Genomic DNA, 18,401 nt, shown 5'->3' on the forward strand with positions numbered 1-18,401 from the left:
AATCCACACAATTGCTCTCAAATGAACTTTTCATCAATGCCAAAGTGATAATGTTCAATGCTAATTAATTTAAAATAATTCAAGAATAATAAAATTATATTTTTTAATATGTATACAGGTGATAGTATTTAAGATGATAGAAGAAATTGTTCCCGTGAAGTATATAAAGGGCCCCCATTGAAATATGAAAGACCCTTTTTGGTGACAATAATAATCTAAGCACTTTGGTGATGAAGATATATAAATATTGGTGGCCCTCCCTTCATCATTCCATGACACACTACACACTCATACACTAACTTACCTTGCCGATTCCGCAATGCTTCTTTTTCCTCTCTCATATGCTTCTTCCACTTTCTCATATCTATATCACAAATTAGTATTTATAATCTTCAATAATAGAAAATTCTCAAATATATTTCTCTCTTTCATTATACTATAATATAAGTAAAAAATTAGCATTGTTTTGTGGTCTCTAGTAGTTATGAAAAAAAGTAGTTTAAAAATAAGTTTGATCGCTATTTACTACCTAAAAATTATCCCAAAAAAAAAAATTGAGGGTAATTTTTGAGCGGTCAATAGTTATCATGGAAAACTTTTTTACGATGTTTTTATTAATATTTGATAATTATTGATAATTAAAAATATAATCAATTTTCTTTAATATTATTGACTGCCGAAAATATTTTTTGAATAATATTTTTTATAATTAATAACACAATATATTGTTCATTGTCAAGAATATAGTAACCATTTTCTTAACTTAGTGATGACCATAAAAAATATTCATTTTTCTCTTAGCGTGAATAAGTAAAAGAAAAAATGTTATTATAAGATTTCCAAAGTTTAGAAGCATTTATCCTTTCATTTTTTTATTGCTTTAAGTCATCCTAATAATATTATTTATTTATCATAGTTATTTAAAAAGAATTAGAAAAACATTAGGATATTACTATTATCACTCTGATTAGTGTGAAGTGTATCAAGACTATCTTTTTGTGAACATCTAGAAAGATCAGATAAACCCATTCATTGGCGGCATGATTTTATTCCAGCAAGGTCCAATGATTGAGGTCTACATGGATTCTCTCAGGCTCATTAAAATTTGAGAAGATAATTGAATTTACAAATCTAGAGTTGATTAGTAGTGTTTCCATAAAGTAGTGGTTAATAAGAGAGGCTAAAAGATTATACTGCTATATACTTTAATTTATGTAATTTAGAAACCCTATCATGACATCTTTAATAATTAAGGTGGCATTGTTTACTTTCTGAAAATAGTATCACTAGCTTGGTAAGACTAGTTTAGTGTGGTATAAATTACTAGTACTATCAAGATTAATTAAATATCATGCTAAAAAAAAGCACACTTCCCTTTTCTTATGTTAATTCTCTTCCTTTCTTTCATTTTTGTTGTATTTTTCAAATATATTATAGTTTCTATAAATAATATTTACTTAATTTAGTTCCACTTGTTTTAGAAATGTTGATTTGACCCATTTTTCCCACACTATTATAGTTTTGTCTTAATTTAGTTAATAAAAATATCTTTAATCTAGTTTCAAACAAAATAAAAAATTCAGAACTAATAATAATAGAAATTTAAATTTGTATTTAATTCAAATTTTGGAAAAATTATATTTTTACAAAATTTGAATTTATTTAAAAAGGAATAATTAACAATTTTTTAAAGAACTATTATCGGCTGAAACTTTTGATCTTGAAAAATTGAATGTAACGTAACCCTTCATATGACATAAGAGCAAAAATTGGAATTATCTAGAATTTGAAGTAACAGATTCTTATAATAAAAAAACATACAAAGACAAACTAAATTCATACCACGTGTGATTTAAAAAATAATTAAAATATTATATCAATTAAATTATTATTTAATTTAAAAATAAATAATATAATAACTATTTTGAACAAATTTTTAAATAAATTCAAAATTTGTAAAAATATAATTTTTAGCAAAATTTTAGAACTAATTATATTTTTTAATCTGTGAATACAATTTTTTTGTTACATATTTTATAGGTAGAGGTAAAAATATATTAGGCTAGATTAGATTTCACCTAACAAATTAGGTTTGTAACTAGGGAATGGAAATGAGACAAATTAAGTAGAGTCTTGGTTTTGAGTTTTGACAAATCTGTCTCATGTTATAAATAGATAGATTAAGTTTAGATATGTTATTACTTATATAATTTTTTTTAGGTTTAAGCTCAACTTATTTAAAGTTTGACAAATTTTAAATTTATTTAAAAAATTTCTTTTGTGAATTGAAATTCGAAAAATAATAAAATTAAAAAATCTAAATGACATTAAAAGGACTCTAAAATTTATAATTTATAATTTGTAAAAAAATTTATTTATATATCAATCTTTAGTTATATATTATAACTATATTTATATTCATAATTTTTTTTTGAAAATAAAAAATTTTAATTTTAATTAGTATTAATTATTGATTCTTTTTAATTTTATTTTGTGTTTAACATAAGTAAATTGTTCAAAGTTTAAATTAAGATTAATTTATTTTTACAAAATATGTTTTGATGAACCGATCTAACAAATTTTGTAGGCTTTTTTTTAAAATTTATGACCTGATTTTTTCTTTTTAACTAATAAATTTTACAAAATACCCTAACATAGCAAGTTTAATAAAACGAGTCAAGCCACGAGTTCCGTCAAGTAGTGTGACCTACTTTCATCCTTACTTATAATGTAGTTAATTGGTTTGAGTGTGATCTGCAACTTGTTATAGACTTGTTTTTAAATAATAAGTTTGACCTATTATTAAATCTGACCATATTTAGAATTTATTAAAAGATTTGATAAATTTTTTACAAAAATATTTTTATTTTAAAATATTACTTTTAAAAACTATTTTTTAATAAAACTTTACTTATTATTTGTAATATATCAAATTTAATGTTTACAAAAATATCTAAATGTTTAAAATATTTAGAATATGTAAAAATATTTAATATTTTTTATTATAAAAATTTATATATATTCATGTATATTTTAACAAATCCAAATAGATTCGACAGACCTATAAAATTTATTTGTAAACTTAGGTTTGTCTATTAATAAGTTTAAGCTTTTAAATAATTTAGAATTAGACTTATTTTATAACAGAATAAATCAGATCAAACTAAATACAAGTCAAATTATAAATTTGTAATTACTTAATCTATTTTTATCCCTATTCTTCGAGATAAACTATGAAATAAATTTGATTTTTCTAATTTTGTAGCATGCATCTAGCAAAATTAACTGATAATATAAAAACGTAAATCATTTATTCTTTAGACAAATTGAACATTATTTTTTTTTTTTTGTTTTAAAAAGCCTCGTATGTTTACAAAATATATAACGTTTTTATTTTTTAAAAATGGACTGGATGACTTGGAAATAAACATGCATAAAACTCATGAAATAAATACAATAGACATATTGTGCAAGTCATTACAAATAAAGATTATTAGTTGACCAAGTAAGAATAATTCCTTTAACATAGTATTTATGTATATATGAAAAGGGAATTCAGAGGAAATAAAAAGCAAGTCACCACCTTTAATTAGAAGCTGAAAATATATATGTTTCAAATATATTGGCATACACTCACAATAATGCTAACTAATAGCATTGTACACCCTATTTTCCCTATTCTATTCTCCTTCAACTTGGATATATAGGTTTCTTGTTTAGCTTTCACGCTACTTCATCCTTTGTACACCTTATTCTTCATTTTATAATAAGGCTAGCACGACTGTTAGGGATAACTCATATCACTCAAATGGCACCATAAATTCAAATAATGTGACCTTAGCTTCTTTTCTTTTCTTTTAAACTACAGTATAATATAGTAGCCATCATTTCATTATTATCTTATCAACTATTTGATATATAGTAATTATTGTTAGCATTTTGATAGTGATATATGCCGCCCCATATCTTAAATAATACCTAAATGTTTTACTATATACATGTCTTTATGTACTTCGGCTAATGCGTGAATGAAAGACAAATAAAATATCTTATTCATTCTTAAAGTCACTATTTTTTACCGAACAATGCACGTTTAATTTTGACGCACCTAATTAATCTTACTTTTTTTTATTTTTTCATTGGAGTCATATATGGAATGGAAGATTCAAATGCATTGTTAAATCATTGAAGAAAGCTGAAATTGATTATACCTAACGATAAAACATAATCCCGTGAAGGGAGCATAATAAGACTTTTTGATGAGAAGTTGTATCCTTTTCCTTTTTCACCAATCATTAGAGATATTTTATTTCAGCCCCACGAATGACTTAGTTTACAACCAAAATAATTAGAGACACTCTTTCTTTTTTGTCGTTCCTCTTATCTTTTATATATTTAAATAATCTCCAACCTGTCTTCAACACATAACAATTACATTCACCCATACCCTAAATAATCATAATAATATATTAATGTTAATTTTTAAATACCATAACACTATATATATGTACGTGCTTTGTAGGATAATGTATGCTTAAAAGAGAGGTCAATAATTATAAACCTAAATCCTAATTCTTTTTGTTAAGAAGATGCAGAGTGTAACATACCTTAAAATTTTACCAAGTAATTAATCTTACCAGTTACCGCATTTGCTAATACCAAAAGTAAAAATTTGATTCTTGGCCCAACATGCAGACAGGGAGTCAAATCAAAGACCTGGAAAGAGCAATTGATGATCAGTTTACAACATTTTTGTGAATACTGTAACTCTGCTTGAAAAACAGTGTGATTTTGTTTGGTTATGATGATGAACCATGAGTATTGCTCTAGAAAAAAAAGTGGTGTTGTAGATATGAACCAAATAAAAATAAAAATATTAAAGCACTAATAGAATTTATTATTTTTTATTAATATTTTTAATTATTAGTTAAATTTTTTTAGTTTAGTAATTTAATAATATATTTTTAATTTTTATTTTTAAATATTATTAATTAATTATTAATAAAAAATAATAAATTCTGTGTAATATTTGTGTGTAGGGTGGGTCGGTGGGATAGGGTGATGCCGTCATGGATGGTGGTTCCCCGGGGTAAGACAACAGACCCCAGCCCAGCCATCACTTCACTTCACTACTCCACTACGATATATCCCAATACCATTATATATATATATACGCCTAATCTACCACCTATACTACTACTTACTAACAAACAAAACATACAAAATTGTACTATCATTATTGTTTCAACCATTTATTATATCTTTCGCTAGGGGTGTGCATGGCCTGGATTTCGGGCCGAGTTCGAGCACTTTAGAATTTAATTTGATATGATTTCATCGGGTCTAGAGTCGGGTAAGAGTTTTAAAAATAGACTCGGTTATTATTTTAGGTCAGGTCCGGACATGATTCGGGTCATTCGAAGTCGGTTCAGTGGCTCAGTCATCGTACAAAATAGTGTATTATTAGTGATGAATGATGGCTATTCTTATGTGAAATTTAAATATTATAAACCTTAATATTTTGTGTTATTAGTTATTATAAGACTATAAGTTAATGTTTTATGTTTAAAATGCATAAGATTTTAGACTAATGCATAATGTTGTGTTATTTGTATTGATTTAAATATTTGGTGTTATTATACAATATTAGTATTGATTATGATTATGCTTTAATTTTAGAGAAAAGTCGGTTCTTGTTTTTCTAAGTGAATTTTACTATGTCAAATAATAGTTGGAGCTTTGGAAATTTAGATATTTTCATATGCTAGCTTATAAGAAAGTATCAAAATAATGTAATGTTAATGACCCAGTTTTCACCCAGTATAATCGTGGTCCAAAAATGTATAAATTTCATCGGATTTAAAGTCGAGTTCGAATCTAATAAATAGACCCGGTATATATTTCGGACCAAATATAGATCATACCAAACCCGATTTCACCCGATCCATACACACCCCTATATTCCGCATCCCCTCCCACTCCTGTATAACTTCTTTTGTTTTATTTCTAGATGATATTTGTATAACAAATTTTATATTTCTTTAAAAGAATAAGAATAAATAAAGTATGGATTCAACTCTCCATTTATAAATGTTCCGGCTAGTATAAAATTTAAATTATTAACTAAATGCATATGAATTATTATTATATAAAAATACTACTTGTCTTTTAAATTTTTAGCTTTTAGTCGGCCTTTTGATTCAAATAATATATATAACAGTAATAAAAACACGTTCTACACCCAAAATTTTGATTTGTTTCACAAATGTATTAAAGATCAGAATAGAATTTTTATAATCTGCGTAACAAAATCTTTCATATATAATTAATTTTAGTTTTTTATTGTTTATAAGTAATTTTGTTGACCACATAATTTTCATAAATAATTTTTATTCTTTAATTAAATGTCAATCCAACTTTACTATCTATCTAAAAAAGGGTGTAATGATTCTTACTACTTTAGAGATAGAGATTTATTTATTTATTTCCAACTTTTGGTTAATAATAATAATAATAAACTTGTTGCAATGCTCCACACTCTCTCCTCTTATTAAGTTAAATAAATCGAAATTCTATTTGATTTTTTAAATCTATAAAAAAAATGGTTCTTCCTCTCATTTCTACTTCTCATTATCCCTCCAGTAATATTTTAAAATTCTAATAATTATTAAGTTCAAGTTTCTTATCTACTTTATACAAACAGTCATTGGAAATAGTCTTAATTAATTAATTAAGCAGCTATAAAGCAAGTATCAACTTGTTTATCCACATTACGGTGCATATATCCAAATTCAATTATATAACGAACCAATTATGGAGCACTGTTCACTTTGTAAATAGACTATTCATTGCCTCACATCTCATCATCTTGGATCTTTCTTGACTTAGCCCTCTGTTTTCTTTCTAATAACTAGTGATATATTGAATTAATTTGAAGAAAAGCAACCTTAGTGGAATATATAGTAAAAGATACAACAATAGTTTTATTTATTTATTTATTTCTTATAGTGAAAGATAAAGCAGTAATGGTGGTAAATAGAAAATAATTAATTAGGACAATAAATTATATAGAATAAAAGAAACCAGTGATGATGTGGTCCGTAGCAGAACTTGAAACAAAATTTTGGAAGGTCAGATAGAAGATAATTATCAAGATGTTTTTAATATGGACCCTATTTAAGATAAGTTCGTTTAACCTCATCTCTCTTATTTGGGTGATATTGTCAAATTTAAAGCCGTTTTTCAGGGTCTCGTTCTAAAGAATTAAGGTCAAACTCATCAGTTATAACTCTTTAAATTTTTGAAGGTTGTATCTCACTTTCTTCGTGATTCATTAAAGTAGAAAAACTATCTACAAGTGTTAATATTGTAAAAGTTATATGTTCTCCTTCTTAAATATTAGCCTTCCTCTTAAAAAAATGTATCAATTCTTTAATTTTTTTATGATTATTTTATATAAAAATTTGAATATATATCTTGTAAAATATATAAAAAAGAAATTAAAAAGACAAATATTAAAATTTATAATATTTATTAATTTTTTTCAATTTATACAAATACAATAATATCAATACTTATTGAATATTCTAATAAAAATTAAATTAAATTAACAGTAAAATATAAAATAATATTAAATTACATAAATAAAAAATATCTAATTTTTTATATTTGAACTCAAAGGTAAAATGAATGTTGTTTATTGAATAAAGAGATAAGAAATGCGAAAACACTCAGTTCAGTCCAAATCTAACATATTTTAAATGTTTAAAATTAAAAATTATTGTGTAATAAAAGCAAGAGATAAAGATTAAACTTTAATATTTTAAGTCATAATAAAATATTTGAGTAAATTAAACTATTTTTTATTTTTTAAAAAAGTATTACTAATTTTTTTAATAAAAGTTTGGGAAGAACCATGATTCCTCTGTCTTTCTAAGCTCCGCCCCTGGATGTGGTGAATGGTGCTTAGCTGGTAGATATAATTGAATTGAACAACATTGAAATGGGTAATTTCTTGCAAATTTTTATGAGATTTTGTGGGAGTTTAGGTGAACATTATTTTCATCCGTAGATATTGAATTGTACACGTTCTTTAATAATACATGACACTACCGAATAGCGTTACGCATGCTATAAGAAAATTCCAGAATGAGAATCTAGAGAAAAATTTGGCACCAATAACACCAGATATAGGCTTTTTTTTATTTAAATAAAAAATTATATTTCTGGAATTAAATCATAACACAAAAATTTATTATGATTTAAATTATAACACCTTCTCTTTCTATTTTAGTATGCAGAGAGAACGAAAATAATCAGAAAAAATATAACGATGATTTTTTTCTCTTTGTCTAGAATGAGAATCTAGAGAAAAATTTGGATATATATTATTTAATGTTACTTTGTAAGATGATAAATGCAGGAAATTGTTATGATTTAATTAGTTTGGGCGCTTTGGTTTAGTGCTTCGAAAAGTTTGCGTTATGACTTATCACAACCTCCGCAAATTGTGGACACCGCCGCGCAGCACAACCACTTCAATTCAGATCTTACTTTTCAATTAAATTAATTTACCTCCAATTCTTTGCTTCATTTTTCAAAACAAATTTCAATTATCTTCTAGTTTATGCTAGCTTTTCAATAGAATTTCCAAAATAATTAAACCCCAAAAGCAAAAGTGTTGGTGGGTCTATCATCCTCATCATGTAATATTATATTACAATGTATCTGCTTCTAGACAAAGAATATATAGATAACGAGGTAAGGAATATAAATAAGATAAAAAAAAAGTTGTATTTTTATGTATGTATTTGTTATTTTCAAATTTTTTAGCGCATAAAAAACTAGATAAGTTTATATTAAAATAAATATGTTTTTGGACTGTTTTTATATTTGTCTCGACTTTCAAATAAATTTGCATCTTTGAATTTTTTTAATTTCTATCTTAAAATATTTATAAAAAGAACCTTAAAAAAATATCGTAAATAAACATTAACTATAAAACATCGTATTAACTACTCTTAGATGGATTATAAAATCCATTACAAGAAAACTTTATATATGTTTTATTTTTTAATAAATTTACCGAACAATAAATTACTAAATACAGAAGACAAAATTCAAATCAATTAACTAATCATTCCACGAATTTAAGTTTATTTCTTTTTATTTCTATAGTTAATCTTTGTTTATCTATTATTTTATTAACTAATTAGTAGTTAACGAAAAAGTTGGTATTATGAGAAAATTATAATAATTTAAAGAATAAATATAAGAGTAGAAAAGAAATGAATTCTCTTATTTTTTTATAATTAAAAAAATAAAGTATGATTTATAATTTTTTAATATTTTTTTTGTTCTGTTTGTAAAATTAATAATAAAAAATTATATTTACTGTTTTAATTATTAAAAAAATTGAAAAGATCCATTATCAACTAAAAAAAATTGAAATTGTGGAATCCTGGCATTGATAAATGAAAAGAATCTGACGGTCAGGAATCCATGAAGGACGAGAGAAAAGGTGATAGTAAGAGTTTGTTTGATTTAAATTGAAGCTTGTGGTCCTCTATTTCTACTACTAACACCACAACCAGCAGAGTACTAATGGAATTTTTGTTACCTCTGCAACCAACTCCAACAGCACCTGAAACAGTTCTCTAACTTTGAAACCTCTCTTCTCCTCTCTCTCTTTCAAATACCCTTCAATAATCTTGCTACGACACATCTTCTGGATCCTCTAATCATCATTCTCTTCTCTTCTCCTCCATGTTCAAGGAACTTTAATTTCTCGCTAACTTCAAACATAAAACATGTGTTGCTCATTCAAATAGTTTCTTTCCAGAGAGATCTTTTTCTATCTTGTCATAATTCTTGTAAAACACTACTACTCCTTGTTTTGTTTTGTTTCTTATTCCCTCCTTTCAAATACTCTCAAAGTTGCGTTTGAAAGATGGATCTTTTTCAAAACCCATCTTGTATAAAATCAAAGAGATTGGAAGCAGGATTATGGGTTGCAAAGCTTGTGCTGATGATGATGGGGGTTGTATCGCTTCTTTTTTTGTTGAAAGTGGCAATAATCCCATACACATTCGATCTTCTTCTCTCAACTCTCCCTCGCCTTTGGACCTCTGCAAGAAGCTGGTTGACTCTCCCATTTGTTTACATCATTGTCAACTTCATCATCATCACCATTGCTGCTTCCTCCAACTTCTCCCACCAATCCATACCCTTCTCTTCTGCTACTTCTTCACCCAAGAAAACTGATGCAGATTCAGATTCAGATGCAACCACCACTGTTTCAGACACTCCCACCAACCCAACTACTCACCCGGTAATCCAAAACAATGAGCCACCAAATCAACAAGAGAAAGAGGTTATTCAACATGAGGAAGAAGAAGAAAAAGAAGTAGAAGTTGTTGATGCTGATTATGACTATGATAAGTTAAGAGCACTTGGTTTGTCTTTTGAGAAAATCCTGACCAGCCCATCATTGGAAAAGTGCACCAACGACTATTTCTTGCCGGAATCCGATGAAAAAGGTGATGATCATGATCACGATGATGATCATGATGATACACTAGAAGCAACATGGAGGGCTATCATGGAGGGTCAAGGGAAAACAATGAAGCCGCAGCTGAAGAAGAGTGACACATGGAGTGGTGGTGCAAGGATTTCCAAGGCAGAGCCATTTCAACGACATAACAATGGACAAGGTACTCATCTTTCATCATGATCACTTACTCTATCTGCATCAAATAATGATGCTTTTTAGTATTAACTCAGATTAAGCTGCATATACTTCTCGGTGTGGCCCTTCCTCGAATCCTGCGTTAATGCATGATGTTTGTGCACTGGGATGCTTTTTTATGGTATTATATTCAATATTTTTTTTTTGTATTTATGCAACATAGGCTATGGTGGTGGCGATGATGATGATCCTGTAACTTGGGCTCAAAAGGAGCTGAGAAAGTCTGAGACTTTCAACGACAGAGCTTCGTTGAGGAGGGAGAAGTCAATGACCCCTGAGGAGTTGAATCTCAGGGCTGAAGCATTCATCAAGAATTTCAACAATCAGATGAAGCTTCAGAGACTTGAATCTTACCAACGTTACATGAAAATGGTCAATGGCCGAGCTTAGCTTGATGTTGTTCTTCATCTTCCTTTTTCACCAGTCACAGTGAAAATAATAATTTAGCAAAATGAGAGTCTCTTGAAGTATATTAACCATTTGAAGGTACACATAAATATAAGATATTCATATTCTCAACTCTTTTGTGCTGTTTTATTTTATTTTATGTTTTTCTTACATATTCTAATTGCATTTGCCATGGTGTATGTGTATTTGTATTCTGCAGCAATGTGATGTTTAGATATAAAACCAGCCTTTACATAACAAGCTTAAAATGATTGGTCTATGGTAGTAGATGAGGATTTTATACTATAATAATTCGGAATAATTGATAGTGGCAGAGTTAAGTATAACACTATTTTAATATGGAATCTTTGTATATCTAAATTGAACATAACCAGAAATGATAGTGCTTGTTGAACTTTTAATACTGTTCTTTCTTCACTAGTTATGACCTCAGAAATGATTCTCTATTCTTTAGTCTATACACTAATATGAACTTATGTGACTTCAAAAGTGTGACTATATTGTTCATTGTTGCATTTTTATGGGATATTCAAGTATGAAGCATTGGGCTTGTAACACCTGGCATAGAAATAAAAAAAAGGGTACCATAACTATACACAATTAAATGAATCCAGCTTTGATTAGGCTGTTCCACCTAACTAGCACTTGATTGAAGTGTAGAAAATAATAACAATAATAATACTATTAATATAAACACTATACATCTAATCTCTCACATTCGATTTGTCGGTCACTATAGTTTTGAGTGTTGACCGTTTTTTCTTTCTCATTGGCAGGACTTGATGTGTGTACATATTTTTGCTGCTGAGACTGTGTGAGGAAGCCAAAACATGTGTATCAGAGGACATGGTGGACTTTTTCCCTTGTCAAGTTTCTTGTGACATAGTAGGCATAATATTATTATTAGTTTTTTCCCCCTAATCTATGTTGTACTCTTTCAATAAGTCTAGTGTTTTATATATATTATATGATATATATAAACATAAGGGTTGTAGTAACTATGTGATTTGAACCCTAGGCAACACGCACTAAGAGGAGGATTATTTGTACTTATGCTGCAATTTCATGCAGAGCTAGTTTGCAAGCTAATTTACTTTAGTATGTGATGCATAGTTGCCCTCTTTTTTTCCTCCAAATAAATTACTCTCCCCATTCTTAGATTAAATAATACAATAAAAAAAATAGATGACTAATTAGATGATTTTACATGTTTGACTGAACTATTTAACAATTCATAATATCATCTTTATATGAAGATGTCTTTTTATATATTTACAAATGAAGGAAATATGAATATAGGTCCCAATTAAACTAAATCACCTATCCCCTTCCAATAACGAAAAAGGAACCATGCACATGCTTGGAGGTGGTATCTGCTTGTGTTGATTGATATAAGCAACTCAGAGGAAGAGGAGTACTATACTAGTCTTTGCATATATGATATTTGCAATGTTAGCATAGATAATGCATTAGGCAATGGGGACACTGACAATATCTAATTAACATCATAAGTTGACCGAAAGGCTAGGACAACTTTAAGTACACTGTCGTGTTAAAAAGAACCTAGGCTTTTATTGATTTTTATATTTTTTACTATATGGGTTTTAAGGGCATGAATATGGATAAATTAAATTGAAAGTAACGTTAAGTTTAAGAGTGATGATTAATGGTTTTGCATGGCACCTTTAATTAAGGTGTGAATCTTGGCCTAAACAGATTGGTTATGTGGTCAATATCTTAAAAGGTAAACATTTAGTTTTGGGCCCAAATTGTGAGATTAAGGCAATAAATCTAAGGGAATTCACGCACATGCACATGGATATCTCACCTTTTAGAATAGTATAGAACAGATCAATGTAGATAATATTGAGAATCATCCTTTCTAATTTCGAAATAAGAAAAGTATAAGGTTTTATTTTATGTTTTCATGAGATTAAATACATTTAAAATTTGAGTTTAATTTTTATACATTAATTACATTTATTCTTTTATATGACTATTTACCAATCAACATAAAAAATGTTTATTTGTTGTTATATGGGGCCGTTGCAAGTAATATAAAAGAAGATTAAATGTAGTTTTAGAAGTTTACAAGTATTTTTAATGTTGAGATAGCACTTTCTTGCTGTTGCTTGAAGGCTTCATGAGTAATTATGATGGTACCCAAGATCAGAAAGCAAGTTGGCTGCCCGACACATGCCACTGAAAATTGAAACAAAGGAACCCCATATGGTTCTCTGTAGTGTCACAAACCTCGAGTGGTTTGAGAGTACAAAGCCTCATAAAGAAGTAGGACCTTGTACAGCTTGAAATATAAATATAACCTGCTAGTTATTTTATTTTATTTTATTTTTATCGTATATAATAAACCATACACACGGGGACCCTCCAACTTCTGCAAACTGCTTTTTAACTTCAATTAGAAACTATTAATTTTGAATATTAACATTCAATTCGTCTCTTTTTTACTTTTTCTTCCCACTTTTATCAGTGGATTCTGCTACCCTGGAAATAGCTTTTTATATGGGAGAGATCTTTCCAGGTATGCCTTATTTGAAGTATTAGTTAGATTAATCCGATCCTTAGTATACATTTGTTTAATTATTCACAAGAGTTTGCTCCCTAAAGGTTTATTTGCATAGTCTTTTTTGTTTATTTTTTCTCTCTAGAGATTGAAGTTAATTGCAAACCAAGTCCCCACAATATTTATGTAAACACCGCTCTAATAAAATTATTATGCTGAATACTCCTATATGGGATGCCAATATAATCATAACAAAATAAAAGGTGTTATGTGTAATGTCTAAAGATAACTATATAATTTACTCTCTTATCACTATGAGTGGAAATGCAAAGACAACGATCAAGTTGGGGGTATGCATTGAATCAAGTTGTCTACACAATAGATGGTTATATGTATAATAATTACGTCTAAAAATCGATTAAGAAGAATGTGGTAAGCATAACAAAAGCATAAGACCCCAAATGTTTGCCATTTTCAAAAGGCAAGTCCTTTTCTTAAAAACCACTAATTTAAACAAACCATAAAATGCTTGTACACGTTGTTGTGGCACTATTATCTATTAAGCAGCTGTGGACCTGAAGCTATTGACTAGGGGGAACCAGACAGTGCATGGAACATAACAGTAAGTGCTTCCTTCAACAAGAGGCTATTTAAGCTAGTAGTAAGCACTAGGAAGTTTTTTCAACATAAGGTCATAATGGTGCAGACTACAGAATACCCCTGAAGAATTCTATGTCCTAACGTATGGAAAATTGATGAATAAAAAGATGAGAAGGAAGTCTCCCTGCAAACAAACAAAAAAAAAAAAAAAAGAAAGAAAGAAAAAACAACCATTATGTTTTTTTCCTCGCTCTGTCCAGTTTGAAGTTAACTACACCCCTTCGCCCCTTCCATTTTTTTCTTGGTCATCATTTCAAAATGCAAATTCATAATGTCGAGTCCTTTTCTGAGCGTCTATGAAAAACGAGAGTTTTAGAGATGTTTATAGCATCTATTGAAGCATTATTGAACTTTATTTTGTCTTTGCTCCAACCTTCTTGGTTGGGTTGAAAATAATTGTTCATAAAATACAACTAGCAGAACTTACAACTATCAATTCAAATCATAGCCGTTCATTCCTTTTATGTGCCTTCTGTTTTTTTCCAATTTCCCCCCTCTCACTCATCCACATCTGTGGTGGCGATTATATTTGTAATGAGATATGTCAGCGTATGTATACAAAAATGACACTGTTGGGGGAACGTTCAATTAGAGTCCTCAAATATTTGTATGCCTTAAATTTATGAAAAACAAACAAAACATCATCATCAAATTAAAAGTTGTCGTGGACACGGATTGTATATATGTTTAAATTCTCCTCAGCATTTTCCCACCTAAGTACCTAACAAAGTATTCAGCCTCTTCAAAAAAAAAAAAAAAAAAAATTCAACCTCAAGCATAATGTACACGTTAAAGTTTAAATAATTGTCATGATTCCAGTCAATTTTCTACAAACTAGTTAGTAGCAATATTTTTCATACTTTTTATCTCAACAAATATATCTTTTCCTCAATGATTTTCATGTGGGGATTAAGAATCAGATTCAGAGAATCAGAACTTAGAAGGGCTAGCCATGGAGATGATCACTACACCACAAAAACTAATGGGAATGGCGCTGTCCCCACTGCTCTATTATGTGTCTAACAATTTCGTGGGCGTGGGGTTATCAGGGCCACGCTTATTTTTTTTCATGATATTTCTTAGACTGTGGAAGCATAAGCTCATAACCAGAAAAATACAAAGGATATAACTAAGGAAAATGCTGTTAAATAAATCAGCCTTTGAAAGTAGTAATGCAAAACATAGGATTTGTTTGATTCTGTTTCTTCCCCAAAAAAAAGGTTTTGATTCACATTTATTCTGTAAACAAAAATTAACAACTAAATGGAAGAAGGAATAGAAATTCAATTAAGCAAGACTAAACATACGAGAAGTCAAACTGACAGAACAATTTCGAATACAATACGCCCAACCAACAAAGCAATTGACTGAAATGAAATGAATGAAATCACCCACCGTATGATGCCATCAAAAGGAATAGTCCATAATAGGTAACTAAAAATGTGTGGTTGGAAGCAGAGGAAGCTCACCGCTTCAGGTGAAAACCAGCAGGAGATGATGCTTAAGTGGGAAGAGGAACGCAGCGCGAGCGGAAGAGAGAATCACGGTGGTGATCACGAGCGTAATCGACGTAAGCATGTGGTCAGCACGTGAGCAATCGCAAGATTCTGGAACATCAGCAGGAGGAGTGTCGGGGGCAGAATGAGGCGGAGCCGGAAGGGAGTTGCCAGAAGAATGTGGAGGAGCACCGTTATTGTTGGATTGGGTCTGTCCCTGGGCCTGGGTCTGGACTTGGACTTGAAGTTTTAGGCCCTGTTGGCAGTGGCCCAATCTGCCGCAAACGAAGTAGCGGGTTCCAGGTGCCGTGAGGTGGATCACTGTTTCCCCGGAGCTGTACGTGGCCATGGCGTTGGCGATAGTACACGTGTCGTAACCTTGTTGGTTAACCTCCACCACATCATAGACCGGCGTATACAAGAACACTGTCAACACGCAACAGAGACTCAGAGGGTTAGAAACTGATAATCGTTAATGCTCCAGTTTCCATGGTTGATGTTAGGTAAGTTTACAATAGAATTGAACTTCATTCCATTTATTCAAAGTAGATTCTCCGTCAAAAAAAAAAAAAAAGTAGATTCACTTAATTTGATCTTCTTAAATAAAGTGTAGATCTGAAGTGTTTATGTAAAAAACGTGTCTGGCTTTGGCACAATGGCACTGTTTCTGTTAGTAAGGAACATTTTGGAGAACGAAAACCGTTATGCCTTTCTGTTAATAAATAAATAAATTACACAGAAGTGTGTTTGTTAGACATGAATTCTGATATTTGCTCAAAATAGATCGAAAGTTCAACGAAACCGAAGCCGTCAATCAGTTATGCATGTGCATTGTGCTAGATTTGAAGATCGAATTAAGATGGTGGAAACGAATCATCATATGTTGTTAATTTCTTGAACTGGAATTCATATACAGAAGAGATAATAATGCATTGTACGTATAAAGGTATATACCGAGATCATCGCCAATGGAGAAGGTAGCGGAAGAGGCCCAGGCCTGGATATTGGAAGTGAGATCCCAGCCAGAAGTTTCGCCGACGGTGTGGTTAACACCGCAGACGCATTGGAAAAGAATGGAAGTGATTATGATCATAACGATAGCCTTCGCTGCCCATGCTGCCCTCAGTTGCTCCATTTTCCTTCAAACAAAACCAATAATCAAACACACATGAATCAATTTCATCAACTATTTATAAACTGATAGTGGACGAATTTATCTAACTGCAACAAATCATATATCTATAAAAGTTCTCTGAAGAATAATTTTGACGTACGTGCAAATGCAAATGAATATCGAATTTTCCTCCGAGCAAGTAATTTGGATTTGCATATTCGGAAAATTAAATGGAACAAGTTGATCATTGTGCAGTTTGATTTTCTCGAGAAAATGGAAAATGAAATTCGAGGTATGTACCTTTAGCAATAATATGAGAGAAGAAGAGAAAATCGTAGCTAGCTGTAAATTCAGAGAAAAAGAAGGTAGGGCGGTAACAACAGACTAACAGTGATGAATGACAGAGTGAGAGTCCATAGTGTTTTCCCGCCTTTTTTAAATTGTTTGAGAGAGAGAGAGAGAGATTTCACGCTTCATGGCATGCTTTCTCATTCCGTTGCAGAGAATATGCTACAATGCGGGCGCACTAACCATAAGGATCGTGGACACGCAGTGTAAGTTAAGATTTTATTTTATTTTTTATTTTTTAGCATAAATACTTTGATCACAAAAAATAATTATTTATATTTTACAATATCTTTTCATTTACATATTTTTAATAAAATAATCAATTACTAAAATAATTAAATTCAACATAACAGAATAATTCAATTTATTATAATTGAATAATTAAATATTTCTAAAACAGCTTAATCAATTTTTTTAATGAATATCAAATATGTATTTTTATAAGTTAACTAATTAATTAGTAGTTAATTTTTGTGTTTATATAATAATATGATTATTTTTTTAATTACCAAAGGAAGTATTCTTAAGCAGCAAAAATTGTTCTTGAAAATCGAATTGGACTATTCGGCCTGGGTTAATGTCTTAATGAGAACCAGTCATGTGTCTAATCCAATAACATAAAAATTAAATAAAAAAAACACTCTTATGTAAGAGATGGACAAAAATAATCACGAATCAACAAAGCTAATAAGCAATTGAAGCATATATGATTTGACCCTTAACAGTATTGCTCTCCGCTTTGTGGCCCTCTTGATCTCTCTTTTTTTTTTTTAATTATCAATGACATAACCTGAACTTTTTATTTTTTATATTGGAGTGATATAATGGTAACCTTTTGGAATGTAGATTTCATTGTTGAAATGTTATTTTTAAATATAAAATTATTTAATTAGAAAAGTATAAATTAGATCGTTTGATTTATGAAAAATACAGAAATTGGATCGAAAAATTTTTATTAAAAAATTTTAAAAATTATGATATAGAAATTGGACCTTTTAATTTACGTGTCTTCACAATTTTAAAAAATACCAAAAAATTACAATATTAAAATATATTACTACTTTTACTTTTATTAAAAAAAAGGCCACATATCCTATCTTGGAT

General features: G+C 29.2%; 2 protein-coding genes across 2 annotated transcripts; one reads left to right on the top strand and one right to left on the bottom strand.

Annotated features, from left to right (window-relative positions):
• The first annotated feature begins 9,460 nt into the window (after positions 1-9,460).
• LOC112802450 (uncharacterized) lies at positions 9,461-12,295 on the top strand. The gene is made up of 3 exons (XM_025845681.3): positions 9,461-10,712; positions 10,911-11,233; positions 11,932-12,295. The coding sequence occupies exons 1-2, from the start codon at positions 9,950-9,952 to the stop codon at positions 11,135-11,137; spliced, it is 990 nt and encodes a 329-aa protein (XP_025701466.1). The 5' UTR covers positions 9,461-9,949; the 3' UTR covers positions 11,138-11,233; positions 11,932-12,295.
• A 3,214-nt stretch (positions 12,296-15,509) lies between these two features.
• On the bottom strand, positions 15,510-17,359 carry LOC112799828 (chemocyanin). Its single transcript, XM_025841840.2, has 3 exons — positions 17,250-17,359; positions 16,790-16,974; positions 15,510-16,261 (listed from the first exon to the last, which is right to left on the bottom strand). Exons 2-3 carry the CDS (start codon positions 16,968-16,970, stop codon positions 15,813-15,815), a joined length of 630 nt encoding a protein of 209 aa, XP_025697625.1. The 5' UTR covers positions 16,971-16,974; positions 17,250-17,359; the 3' UTR covers positions 15,510-15,812.
• Between the last annotated feature and the right edge of the window lie 1,042 nt (positions 17,360-18,401).

This window comes from Arachis hypogaea, chromosome 5 (genome assembly GCF_003086295.3).
Source record: "Arachis hypogaea cultivar Tifrunner chromosome 5, arahy.Tifrunner.gnm2.J5K5, whole genome shotgun sequence".
NCBI lineage: Eukaryota > Viridiplantae > Streptophyta > Magnoliopsida > Fabales > Fabaceae > Arachis > Arachis hypogaea.